Below are 12,078 nucleotides of genomic sequence, written 5' to 3' on the forward strand. Positions count from 1 at the left end.
ATTGTGCATGAGTATGAGTAAAATATAAATATCTGAAAATAATATAACAAATGAATTGATTTAAGATATGGTCATTGAAATCAAACTACGTTAACAAGACTCGTTAGTGCTTCGATTTTTGTGTTAATTTGTTTCTTTCCTTGTGTGAGATCAGGAAATTGGACCGATTATCAAGGTTTGATAACAAAAATCTCAGATAAACTTTGACCAGGGTACTGCGATGACATCACGGCTCGTCATCGGTCAGCTGACCAGAGGAGCGGCGCTCAGTATTGAAGTGGTACTGTGTTATTAGTCGGTTGTTACCGGGTCAGAACCCGAGTCTCCGTGGCCACAGTCTTCTGAAGGAAACATTTCGGTCGAACTTTTATTGATGAAACTCCATTCGGTCTAACAAAGCGACTTCAGACGACTTCCGGCGAACCCAGTCACATGATTTTTGGTTACGGCAACAGGTAACACTGTAATGAAACCCTTGACTTGTGTGTCTCTGTGACGTGTTTTGTGACATATGGATAGGTGGATAGGTACGATGCCGTGGACTCTGGTCTGGGTTCTGCTTGTGGAGGCTCTCCTTGTGGTCCACGGCAGGGTCTTGGTCACGGATCACGACTGCAACCCAAGTGTTCGTCGATGCCCACAACCTTTGGACCCTGAAGTTCACATGAACATCGTGAGTATCTCATTTTATTCGCACTCGCAGGCTCGTCCATGAGATGAATGAACGCAAGTGTGTGTACAGTCCGAGATCATCAGAAGGTGGGGCTACCCAGCCGAAGAGTACGAGGTCATCACGGAAGACGGTTACATCCTAACCGTGAACAGAATCCCTCGTGGACTCAAGCAAAAGGACGGTGAGGTGGAAGGGGTGTGGTCGGCACTACTAAGGGGCTCCAGTAATGATTGACAGACTGAATTGTACCACTATATCAGTAGTCCAAAAGGTTTTGGTGTTCCGGCAGGTCCAAGGCCAGTTGTTTTCCTCCAGCATGGACTTCTTGCTGCTGGCAGCAACTGGGTCACCAATCCGCCCGCCTCTAGTCTGGGCTTCGTGCTGGCGGATGCAGGTTATGATGTGTGGCTCGGAAACAGTCGCGGAAACACCTGGTCCAGAAAACACAAGTGGCTCAGTCCAGATGAAGACGCCTTCTGGGCATTTAGGTTCCTATCTCGTGCTACCTGCCTTACCTGTCTTGCTCTCATCTCTCTAACTCTCTCATCTGTCTGTGTGCAGCTATGATGAAATGGCTTTGAAGGATCTTCCAGCTGTCATCAACTTCATTTTGAAGGAGACAGGAAGAGAACAGATTAATTACATCGGACACTCACAGGGGACGACGATAGGTGACGCGCGCGTGCACACACGCCCTTGCACTCAGACATGGTGATAATGTTGACATTTCTCTGTTTCCCAGCATTCATGGCCTTCTCTGCACTTCCCGAACTGGCCAGCAAGGTCCGCATGTTTGTGGGTTTGGCTCCAGTGGCTACGGTGTCTTTCACCAGAAGCCCAATGACCAAACTAGCTGTCCTGCCTGACTTCCTGGCCTGGGTGAGATGACACTCGCATTACGATGTTATTCACTTGCACCTCAAGGTTACAAAGTGCAATTCAACTTCTTTTTAATTGCATCATGGCTTTTGTAGTTGGTGGCAATGTATGTCATGATTTAAAGACTTATTTATCAAGACAAATTCCAGGGCTGGAACAAAGAACTTCATCATTTAATGTTTTTACTATGGGCTTCTGATTCTGATTGTATGCCTAGTCACTGAGCCATTTTAGATCAGACAAGTTTATGAGTGATGCAGGACATGAAGACGTCATCATGTTGACCGGAAGTGACCTGAAGGATGTGTCACATGACCTATGTCAACAGGACGTGTTCGGAAGGCAGGACTTCCTACCGCAGAATCGTCTGATCCAGTGGCTAGCGGAGCACGTGTGCACACACGAGCATCTTGGCGAACTGTGCGGAAACATTTTTTTCCTGCTGTGTGGCTTCGACGAGGAGAACCTCAACATGGTACAGCACCAGCACGCACGCTACTCAAGACTTAGACAAAAATAAGGCGATAATCGTAAACACATCCTGATCGATATATAGACATGCAGCTATTAATCAAACAGCACACACTGAAACAACCCTTAAACACACTCACACTGATCACACATTGAGATCAATTACCAAACAGACTAGCAACCCAATCAATCAAGTAGAAATTGAACCCCCTCACTCTTGGATCTTTCAGACTCGTACTCCGGTGTATACAACTCACTGTCCAGCTGGAACCTCTGTCCAGAACATGCTACACTGGGCCCAGGTGAACGCATGCACTCTCACTGAGCCGAACCACTGAAACCGCTGCTCATCATGTGACTCTTATTTCAGGCCGTCCGTCAAGGAAAACTGATGGCTTATGACTTTGGAACAAAAGGGAACATGGAGCATTACAACCAGGTGAGGTGGGAGAGCCAGGACATATGTGTTCAACTAGGGTTAACTGGTAATCAACAAAACCAAAAAGAGGTCATGATCGAGCAAAGCCCTAAGCAGAGCCGTATTTGAGTTGGGACTTTCTGCCGACATAAGCAGAAAAGAGTTTGCATGAATCAGTTGAATCAGGACAAAAAGACCTACATGCGGAGAAGGGGTCGAAGTTTTCGAGGACACAAAGCTTTACAAATTTGGTAACACTGCCTGTTTTCCTGCCCTGTTGAGGCAGAGGGAGGTCTGACTACACACCAGAAGGAAGAAGATTCTATTGACCCATTTAGAGAAGCTGCGTTCAATCGGTTTTCAATACTGATCTCGTTGAGTGCGGAGCTGCTGTTGGTGTGCTGGACAGCAAGTATCATTAGAGGGCGCTGTTGCTCTATTCTGTGAGAGTAGGGCTGAACATGTTTGCCCTCTCTGACCTCAGACTGGTTGGATCTTTTCAGACCACCCCTCCTGAATATCAAGTACATGACATGAAGGTTCCAACTGCAGTTTTCTCTGGAGGACAAGACACCCTGGCCGACCCCAAAGATGTAGCTGTCCTTCTGACCCAGGTTGGCATGTGTGCTCCCAAATTCATTGATGTGAAGATATTTGTTTTGTTTTTCTCACCGTTTGTGTGCAATCCTGACTTGATGTGTGTCTCTTAGATCTCTCAGCTGGTCTTCCATCAGCACCTGGATCACTGGGAACACCTGGACTTTATTTGGGGTCTCGATGCACCAAAAGTGATGTTTCCCTCGATTCTCAAACTGCTGAAGGAAAACTAGAGACCTCTGATGGGAAGAGCTTCAAATTGCAAAGTCTGATGCTGTGAACTGCGTGTATGCTTGTGTGGCTATGTGAGAATGTGAAACGGTTTTAATCATTTATGGCCGAGTATTCGTCAGCCATTTTAATAATGTTTTGATTTTTTTTATATCATTTAAAAACCATTTCGGTCAGAAATGCTTTTAACCTGCCTCTAATGTGCATTGTGGAATTGCTGTGGGTACGTGATGGCTTGAGAAACATCAATCAAGGAAGAGACCAACCATGATACTGTAATCTTTTTTTTTAAGAAAATGTCTTGTTTACAAAATAAATTTGAATTATTCACATTTCAGATTCTCATACCATCTTTTCACCTAGCATAACACAAGAGTACCTGGAGGAAACAAACAGCTGTGTGATGTAAATGAGATGCCAGGACAGAGCTTTCAGGTGGAGCAGATTAAGACTGAAGTGAACAAGAAGAAGTGCTTCTCAGAGTCAAGACGACGACAACGATGACGATGATGATGTCGTTGTGTGGTCACGCCCCCTCCCTCAGCAGCCGGACGATTTTGTGGAACCGGAGTCTGGTGGCAATGTCCAGAGGGGTCTCCCCTTCCTGAGAGAGAAAAATCATGTGACTTGTGTGGGCAGCTGAGGAACTGTGAGGTCCTCACGTGGTTGACAATGCTGTCATCCGGCTCAAGCTGCAGCAGCAAAGGAACCAGGCGCTGATTCTTTCTCGCGCAGACGTAGTGTAGCGCAGTGTTTCCCTTCTGCAAACACAAGGTGTGAAGCAGTGCGGCAGTGACTGATCCTGATTCTCTCTCCGTTATTATAATTAGGAGCACACTCAAACAAGACATCTGCAGATACATGTCAGTGACTCACGTAGTCAACTGCATTGATGTCCACGTCAGTTTTCAGCACTTCTTCCATCAGGGAGATGTTTTTCTTTTGTGTCTGCAACTGAGCGCACAAAATGTCACTTTTTTCTCCCTTTTTAAGGGCATTTACAGCATCTTACCATGATGAAGTAACCGAGCAACAGGATGGGCATGAGGATGATGATCATCAGGTGGTCCAGCAGAGAGAACGTCCTCCTAGACACGTAGTGGAGGCATGTGCGTTGTTTCTACAGAAACAGGGACTTGTCATCAGCAGTGCACGTGCTGACAGTCTCAGAATCAAAAAAGCTTTATTAATCCCGAGGGAAATTTTGTTAGTACTCTGTAACTGCTCTGTAAATAATTGTAAACAACAGTTTGCTCTGTAAACAATACAAAGTAAATATAAAATGAAAAATACTCCTTTTTAATAGACAGTGTTGGAAAGAGAAAAAGAAGGCTATGCACATAAAGACGGACCTGTAAGCGGGCTATGTATAATGTGCAAAAAATAAAAACAGATTGAGATGAAAAAAACGTGCCAAAAACTCTTTCACAGTAAATTTTTACAGGGATGAATTGTAGAGTTTTATTGCGACAGGAAAAGGACTCCTCTCTGACACTAACCTTGTTGGCCAGTGTTGCATCAGCACCGTTGTCCAATAGGTACTGGACCACCTTCAAGTTCCCACGGCGGCACGCGGCAATAAGTGGCGTGTCCCCAGTGGGTGGGTCCTGACGGTTAATGCTGTCTGGGTCTTTCTTCAGAACTTGGAACAGCTGACGGATATCACCACGTGAAGCCAGTTGACAAACTGGCTAGAGATAAAAATCAAGGAATGGAGTCGGAAACAGGTTTTATTGTAAAGGACTAGGATCAGAGACGCAGGTTATACAGGAACAAGCTCCCCGGAGAGCCTCACCCCACACAGTACTATCACTGCCAACAGCAAGTGTGTGTGTGTGTGTGTGTGTTCGAGTGGCAGCCTGGGTGTGTGTGTGTGTCGAACAGAGAAACAAAGAGTTGAGTGTGTATAGTGTCTATACCTCGGAGTAGACGACACCCATCCTCACGCCGAGAACTCACCTGAGCAGTGAACACGTCAGGAGCCACACCGGATACACGTGAGGCTGTCAGAGTTTGCCCTCCAACATAAGAGTTCTCGCTTCCTTCATCTTTTTTTCCACGCAAAAGGGTTTCGAGTCTTTGTTGCAGCTCCCGATGACGTCACCGCGGGTACTAATAGCGTGTGCAGGTGATAGTATTTAACAGGGTCGCCACATCTGCAGGTGCACTGGTCACGTGCCTCCAGTATGAAACTGGGTTATGCAACGGCATCGCGCATGCGCACCGGTCGTACACCCGCGCTTTCGCTGATCCGCTGACAGCTTCAGCCATTTTATCAGATTAATCCGGACCGGGTCCTCCGCATCAGGATCGCGATGCAGGTCTGACTGTTCATGTGATGCGAGGATGCGCGCCGCGCGCGTTCACGACTCCAGGCAGGTGAGAAAAGAGCGGCGTGCTGCCGGTGTCCGTAGTTCATCTTCATCCACCGAATGTTGTCATGGTAACAGATGCTTATGGACCGGTCGTTTTGTCCGAGCAGTTTATAAACATCCCCGAGATTCAAGTGTCTGGTGCTTTCAAACAGTCTGTCGCCGTGACTTCAACAGAGTTTCCAAACGGAAACAAGAAGCGCATGAGCAGGTGAAAGTGGAGAGCAGGTTCAGCAGGATGTTTGAGTGTCGGCTGAGACAAATGCGCTCCTCCGTTTGTTTCAGGTCAAAGTTCTTGTCGAGATTCCTGATTCTGCTTATTATCACTCACTCTAGGGTTTTTTTTTTGGTTTCCATGGTTACCTCACCTCACATAGGAATTGTGAAGGATGACGAAGTTCAACATTTTACTGATGAGGGTGGAGGTGGGGCTTGTGATGATGAAGCTGATGACTAAGTTCATATTTGTTCTCATGACAACCACTCAAAAACATCCTTGTGATTGCCAGCATGGCAGACGGTTGTAGGTCACAATTCATGAGGATGTCACAGGCCCAATCCGTCATGATATTTGAGTAAGGGGTGGTTGGCATCACCTGATGAACTGTAGCAACTGTAGGTTTCACTGACCAGAAGGCTGGAGTGTCCACTCGAGGCCACTGGAGCTCTCCTCTTGTGCTGGAATTCAAAAGTCCCTAAGGGAAATTTCAGTGCAACAGCTGCACTGTCTGTGCTGGCGACTATGTTAACATTTATTTTTGCCTTCAACAGTGAAAGTGACCCAATGACCTGCTGACACACAGACACACACACACACAATGGACACCTCTTTCAGCTTGAACACCTTGGTGAGTGTGTATTATGTGGATGTTTGTGTGCTCATAAGTATGATGATGATGTCAAACCCTGACGTTCCTCCAGAAAAAGATGGCAGCCGAGCCAGACTACACTGACGTGTCTCTGCCAGCAGTGGAACGAGTTCGTGCCTTAACTAAACTCAGCTGCAGGGTGGACGTGTGTGATGAAGTCACACCGCGTTGTTATTTCCGATCTGGCGTGGAGATGGAGCGCATGGCCGCAGTGTACATGGATGAGGGGAGTCTGGAGAACGCCTATGTGCTCTACAACAAGTTCATCACGTAAGTGGCATCATCTGAACTTGAACTATGACTGATGAGCTGCATGGAACGTTCAAACACGACCCACTCAGTATGACCATCACCGTGCTCTTCTTTACCTTAATTTACTTTCTTGCTTTTTCTACTTGTGTTTGTGTGTGTCCAGTCTGTTTGTGGAAAAACTTCCAGCTCACAAACATTACCGCCAGTGTTCGGTTCCAGAGAAACATATCATCATGAAGGTGAGCAGCCCTGCTGGTAAAAGCAACGCTAAACGTACCGACATGGCTAACTGCTGCTGGCCTCATTGTCTTTGTAGAAACTTCAGGAGGTTGCATTTCCTCGTAAAGGTGAACTAAAAAAACGTCTGGAGGAAAAATACGATAAAGAGCACAAGGCGTTCCTGAGAGGTCAGGTGAGTGTGTCTTTCTCTGAGTGTGTGGGTGCTCTATGGTGGGAGTCTGTGACCAGGTGAGCAGTGTCATTTGCAGAACGGTGTATTGGCCGCGAATGAGCAAAACCACCTGCAGGAGGTCAAAGGTCGGCTATTGGCAGAAGAGCGTCAGAGGGTTGCAGTGCTGCGACAGATGCAGATCGAATCGGAACAGTTTCGTTATTTTGAAGATCAACTGCGGCGTCAGGAACTAGCCAACCGAAAAGCAGAGGAGGCGGAGCCGCAGGTGAGTGCACGGCTAGCGTTTCTAAAGATGAAAGTTCAAACCACAACGGATCTCTTTTTGTTTGCAGCCAATCAAACCTGCCCCTTCACACACGAAGGCAGATTCCAACATAAAGAGAGCACCCCCCACTGTCAGTCAGGCAGCTGCTTCACTTACGCAAATCCATGGTGAGAATCTGCGGCGTAAATGTCAGCTAGCACCGTACTAAGCGTGTCATCCATACACCAGCCCCAGTTGTCAGCGGTGCAGAGGATTTACGGCGGGTTGTGGTTCCCAGAGACTTGATCCAGCGCTTTCTCCGGCTGGCAGAGGTCAACACTGCCCGAGGACTGGAGACCTGTGGTGTCCTCTGTGGACGACTGGTAAGAGCGAGGACATCATCGCCGTGACATCAGATGCTAGCATAACCACCTGTGTCCTGGTCTTTCTTAGCAACACGATGAGTTGGTTCTGACCCATTTGGTTGTACCGAAACAAACATCAGGCCCGGATTTCTGCGACATGGAGAACGTGGAAGAGCTTTTCAATTTCCAGGACCAGCATAGCCTGCTGACAGTGGGCTGGATCCATGTGAGGCCTACACTCCTGAGCACACATTGCATCTCTGCTGAAAAACAGGTTATTTAGGTGCTTGGATCCCCTGCAGTAGTGGATATAACTAGGTTATCAGTGGTTGATTTGCTTCTCTTGCTTGTATTTAACTTTAGAACACACCCGCGGGTGATGATACAAGCTCAAATTATACTTTCACGAAAAAGAAAATGCAACTTGGTGCTGCGTATGTCTGTGCAGACTCATCCCACTCAGACGGCGTTCCTGTCCAGTGTGGACCTTCACACGCACTGTTCCTACCAGCTGATGCTGCCCGAGGCGGTCGCCATCGTATGTGCTCCCAAACACAATGAGTATGTAACGTCAACAAACAGACACGCCCACAAACGCATACACCTGACTCTGACTTCTCTGCTGCAGCTCGACAGCATTCAGGCTCTCCGCATCAGGAATGTCTGAAGTGTCAGGCTGCCGACTCAAAGGTTTCCACCCACACAGTAAAGACCCTGCCCCTTTTATGGTGAGTTTTGAACACACCTTGCTGGTGCAGTGTGACTGTGGAACTCTTTGATTGACAGCCTCTTACTTCACTCAGGTTTGTAAGCATGTGGAGGTGAGAGAGTCAAAGCTCATGGTCCTCGACTTGCGATGACGGGTAAGAGGGCCCAACATCCAGACCTGCGAGGACACCTCAGGATGAGCCCGGAGCAACAACCTTTATATCTCATTTGTTTACTGACTTTTATATTTTTCACATTTGGGATTTTTACTTGTTTATGATTTTTGCTCAAATGATAATAAATTGATGATGCCTCAGCGAGTGTTTGGGTATAAACCACAATTGAAGTCTTTCAGTGAGATCTTTTATTTTCCTCCTTCTCAAGTCTGCTGGCATTAGCACGTGGGTCACAGGCCGTTAAAGTGATGAAGCTTCAGTCCAACAGAACCTGAATGAAGATTTAACACGCAATTTCCTGAAGATAACAATCATCAGTAATGCAGCCACTTCCAACTGAGGACGCTGGTGGTCGACGACAGCTTTAGAAACACTTCCTGTGGACGATGGAAGGTCCGGCCTCGTCGTATTCGGGCTTGCTGATCCACATTTGCTGGAAGGTGGACAGAGATGCCAGGATGGAGCCACCGATCCAAACAGAGTACTTCCTCTCAGGTGGTGCGATAATCTATAGAATGAAATGAACGATTGAATGAATATTATGAGCCAGTGATGTTTAGAAATCATATTTACTAAGAGAACTTTTTGACGCACACTGGGGCAGGATGTGTGGTGGATCATAGATGGTGCACTCCGGGGTGGTGGGGTGCATACAGGCAGAGAGCAAGTGAAGGGAGAGGGATTGTGGGTGGAGGGCTGAAGCGCTGCATGTTAGAAGCTGTGCACGGTGCATTCAGGGGCAGAGGGAGATGCTTTTAGAGACAGTGTGAAAGTTGTTCAGGGACACCTTGATCTTCATAGTGCTGGGCGCCAGAGCAGTGATCTCCTTCTGCATTCGGTCTGCGATGCCAGGGTACATCGTGGTTCCTCCGGACAGAACGTTGTTAGCATAGAGATCTTTCCGGATGTCAATGTCGCACTTCATGATGCTGTTGTAGGTTGTTTCATGAATGCCAGCAGACTCCATGCCTGCGCACACACAACAATGAAGGCTAAGAGACCGGGAGACCTGAGGTTACCATGGTGATGAAAGGATGCTTTACAAAGGAGACCAGTGGACAGGGTTACCATAGAGACCACAAGGCAGGTTATTTAAACAAGTGGGCAGGGAGACCACAAGTAGCTACTGACCGATAAAGGACGGCTGGAACAGCGTCTCAGGGCAGCGGAATCTTTCGTTACCGATGGTGATGACCTGCCCATCAGGAAGCTCGTAGCTCTTCTCTAGAGACGAAGAGGTGGCTGCTGTCCCCATCTCATTTTCAAAATCCAGAGCCACGTAGCAGAGTTTCTCCTTGATGTCACGCACAATCTCACGCTCAGCTGTCGGGGAACATGAGAAGGATGTTGCTTCCTAAACACTGACCAAAGTGGGGTTAGATAGCTCACCTGTTGTGACAAAGCTGTATCCGCGTTCAGTCAGGATCTTCATCAGGTAGTCAGTAAGGTCACGACCTGCCAGGTCCAGTCTCATGATGGCATGAGGAAGCGCATAGCCCTCATAGATTGGGACATTGTGGGTGACACCATCTCCAGAGTCCAGGACGATACCTGACCATATGGGAATAGGCATTCAAACCTACCCTGCCGCAGTAAGTGCTTTACAGCATCTGGAACTGTGCAGGGCGGCGTCTGCGTCACCTGACCTCACCTGTGGTGCGTCCAGAGGCGTACAAGGACAGCACGGCTTGGATCGCCACGTACATGGCGGGAACATTGAATGTCTCGAACATAATCTGAAGAAAAAGAAACTTTCTGTCGACTGGATTGTGTTTGTGCTTATGCATGTGCATACCTGAGTCATCTTTTCTCGGTTGGCTTTGGGGTTGAGTGGAGCCTCGGTCAGAAGAGTGGGATGTTCCTCCGGAGCAACTCTCAGCTCATTGTAGAAGGAGTGATGCCAAATCTGACCAAACAAGAATTGGTCACACGGGGGTTAATGATAAATTGTTATGAGGCAACGTCTTGTGAGGCTGAAATCTGCTGAAGTAGACCTGACGGTGGTTACCTTCTCCATGTCGTCCCAGTTGGTGATGATGCCATGCTCAATCGGGTACTTCAGGGTCAGGATTCCTCTCTTGCTCTGTGCCTCGTCTCCCACGTAACTGTCCTTCTGTCCCATCCCCACCATCACGCCCTGGAGCAAGAGGTTGGTTATAGATGATGCCACACAACAACATAAGCGGCGTGTGGACCCTGAGGAGTCTCACCTGGTGTCTCGGCCGCCCCACGATGGAGGGGAACACAGCTCGCGGGGCATCATCCCCAGCAAAACCCGCCTTGCACAGTCCAGACCCATTATCACAGACCAGAGCGGTACTTTCCTCATCATCACACATGACTGCAGGGGGCGCTGTGGAGATGCTGGGACACTGCTTGAAGAACAACCGATAGTCAGTGAAACATGCACAGATAGTCTTTCCCTCTCTTACGCTCTCGCCAAGCACACACTCTCAAAGAGGAGAGTCTTTTCCTTATTTGGACATTTTCCCAGAATTCCTCTGCATTCTCTCCAAACTCCAGGATCCCTCCTCTCTAATCATACGGATCGTACCAACCACAGCACAGCCATGACAAGCTAACTTGTTAGTCATTAGAACGCCAGGACCATTCAGCATGTGCACCTCTTCTTCACTACAGTACGATGGTGTCTACAATTCACTCCTGTACTTACAAGGAAGGGAGAGTGGAAGATGACGGTGAAGTATTAGGGAAGGAGTAACAAAAGATTATAAGAGGAAGTTTATGTGGAAGATGAGCACTGTAAGGAGCGGTCAAGCTGAAGGAGATGTGGAGTCAAGATGAAGAGGTGATGACATGATAAGGAGCAGATGAGGAAGAGTAGGATGTGATGGAGATGACCGGGAAATTAGATAAAAGAGTAGATAGTGAAGGAGATGAGAGGTGCAGGAGATTTAGAGAAAAGGAGTAGGTGAAGCATGTGACTATAAGCGCAGAAAATAAGCAGGTTTAAGCAGGAGTTGGGAGAAGTCAGTGTCTGGGAAGATGAAATGATAAGACACTAGGTACAACAGAGACAAGTCTTACCTTCACTCTCGGAGGTGGACAAAAGTAAGAGATTGAACTTCTGCTAGTGACTTTATCACCTCCTCCCTTGGGTTGCCCCCCTCCTCCCTCTCCCCCTCTTCTTCTCCAAACTTGGTCCGAGTCTTACCTCCTCCCCCTCCTCCTCCTCTCTTAGCTCCTCTCCTTATAGGGCGGTCAGAGATGAGGAGTCGTAGATCTGCAGCTTCACCACATTCCTCACCCACAGAAGACAAAAACCCACTGGTCCAAATAATAGCGAAGACACTCAATGTAATCAACGTGTGTGTGGGGCTGTTGTCACGCCCATCGTTGCAGATGTGTGTTCGGGTCCATCACTGCAGATGTGTGCACTCACCTCTGCTA

The 12,078-nt window shown here is 47.8% G+C and overlaps 4 protein-coding genes across 6 annotated transcripts; 2 read left to right on the forward strand and 2 right to left on the reverse strand.

The window, feature by feature from the left end:
* The first annotated feature begins 266 nt into the window (after positions 1-266).
* On the forward strand, positions 267-3,584 carry lipf (lipase, gastric). The gene is made up of 11 exons (XM_053853471.1): positions 267-455; positions 520-673; positions 743-854; positions 963-1,161; positions 1,235-1,344; positions 1,416-1,552; positions 1,881-2,027; positions 2,254-2,325; positions 2,394-2,462; positions 2,945-3,055; positions 3,152-3,584. The coding sequence occupies exons 1-11, from the start codon at positions 433-435 to the stop codon at positions 3,269-3,271; spliced, it is 1,254 nt and encodes a 417-aa protein (XP_053709446.1). The 5' UTR covers positions 267-432; the 3' UTR covers positions 3,272-3,584.
* ankrd22 (ankyrin repeat domain 22) lies at positions 3,513-5,251 on the reverse strand. The gene is made up of 6 exons (XM_053853472.1): positions 5,189-5,251; positions 4,769-4,960; positions 4,282-4,389; positions 4,146-4,223; positions 3,932-4,030; positions 3,513-3,873 (listed from the first exon to the last, which is right to left on the reverse strand). Exons 1-6 carry the CDS (start codon positions 5,207-5,209, stop codon positions 3,796-3,798), a joined length of 576 nt encoding a protein of 191 aa, XP_053709447.1. The 5' UTR covers positions 5,210-5,251; the 3' UTR covers positions 3,513-3,795.
* A 173-nt stretch (positions 5,252-5,424) lies between these two features.
* stambpl1 (STAM binding protein-like 1) lies at positions 5,425-8,807 on the forward strand. Of its 2 annotated transcripts, none has more exons than XM_053853469.1 (12): positions 5,425-5,648; positions 6,413-6,489; positions 6,563-6,780; positions 6,926-7,001; positions 7,079-7,174; positions 7,239-7,439; positions 7,507-7,606; positions 7,668-7,801; positions 7,872-8,009; positions 8,232-8,344; positions 8,412-8,511; positions 8,587-8,807. In XM_053853469.1, the coding sequence occupies exons 2-12, from the start codon at positions 6,460-6,462 to the stop codon at positions 8,641-8,643; spliced, it is 1,263 nt and encodes a 420-aa protein (XP_053709444.1). In that variant the 5' UTR covers positions 5,425-5,648; positions 6,413-6,459; the 3' UTR covers positions 8,644-8,807. The 2 variants fall into 2 exon arrangements, with proteins under 2 accessions (XP_053709444.1, XP_053709445.1); XM_053853470.1 differs by having other exon boundaries at positions 7,251-7,439.
* A 43-nt stretch (positions 8,808-8,850) lies between these two features.
* On the reverse strand, positions 8,851-11,799 carry acta2 (actin alpha 2, smooth muscle). Of its 2 annotated transcripts, none has more exons than XM_053854774.1 (9): positions 11,716-11,799; positions 10,878-11,042; positions 10,676-10,804; positions 10,463-10,573; positions 10,319-10,403; positions 10,057-10,218; positions 9,799-9,990; positions 9,455-9,636; positions 8,851-9,175 (listed from the first exon to the last, which is right to left on the reverse strand). In XM_053854774.1, exons 2-9 carry the CDS (start codon positions 11,004-11,006, stop codon positions 9,032-9,034), a joined length of 1,134 nt encoding a protein of 377 aa, XP_053710749.1. In that variant the 5' UTR covers positions 11,007-11,042; positions 11,716-11,799; the 3' UTR covers positions 8,851-9,031. The 2 variants fall into 2 exon arrangements, with proteins under 2 accessions (XP_053710749.1, XP_053710750.1); XM_053854775.1 differs by having other exon boundaries at positions 10,878-11,039; positions 11,716-11,779.
* Positions 11,800-12,078: the final 279 nt, after the last annotated feature.

This window comes from Synchiropus splendidus, chromosome 1, assembly GCF_027744825.2.
Source record: "Synchiropus splendidus isolate RoL2022-P1 chromosome 1, RoL_Sspl_1.0, whole genome shotgun sequence".
Classification (NCBI taxonomy): Eukaryota; Metazoa; Chordata; class Actinopteri; order Syngnathiformes; family Callionymidae; genus Synchiropus; species Synchiropus splendidus.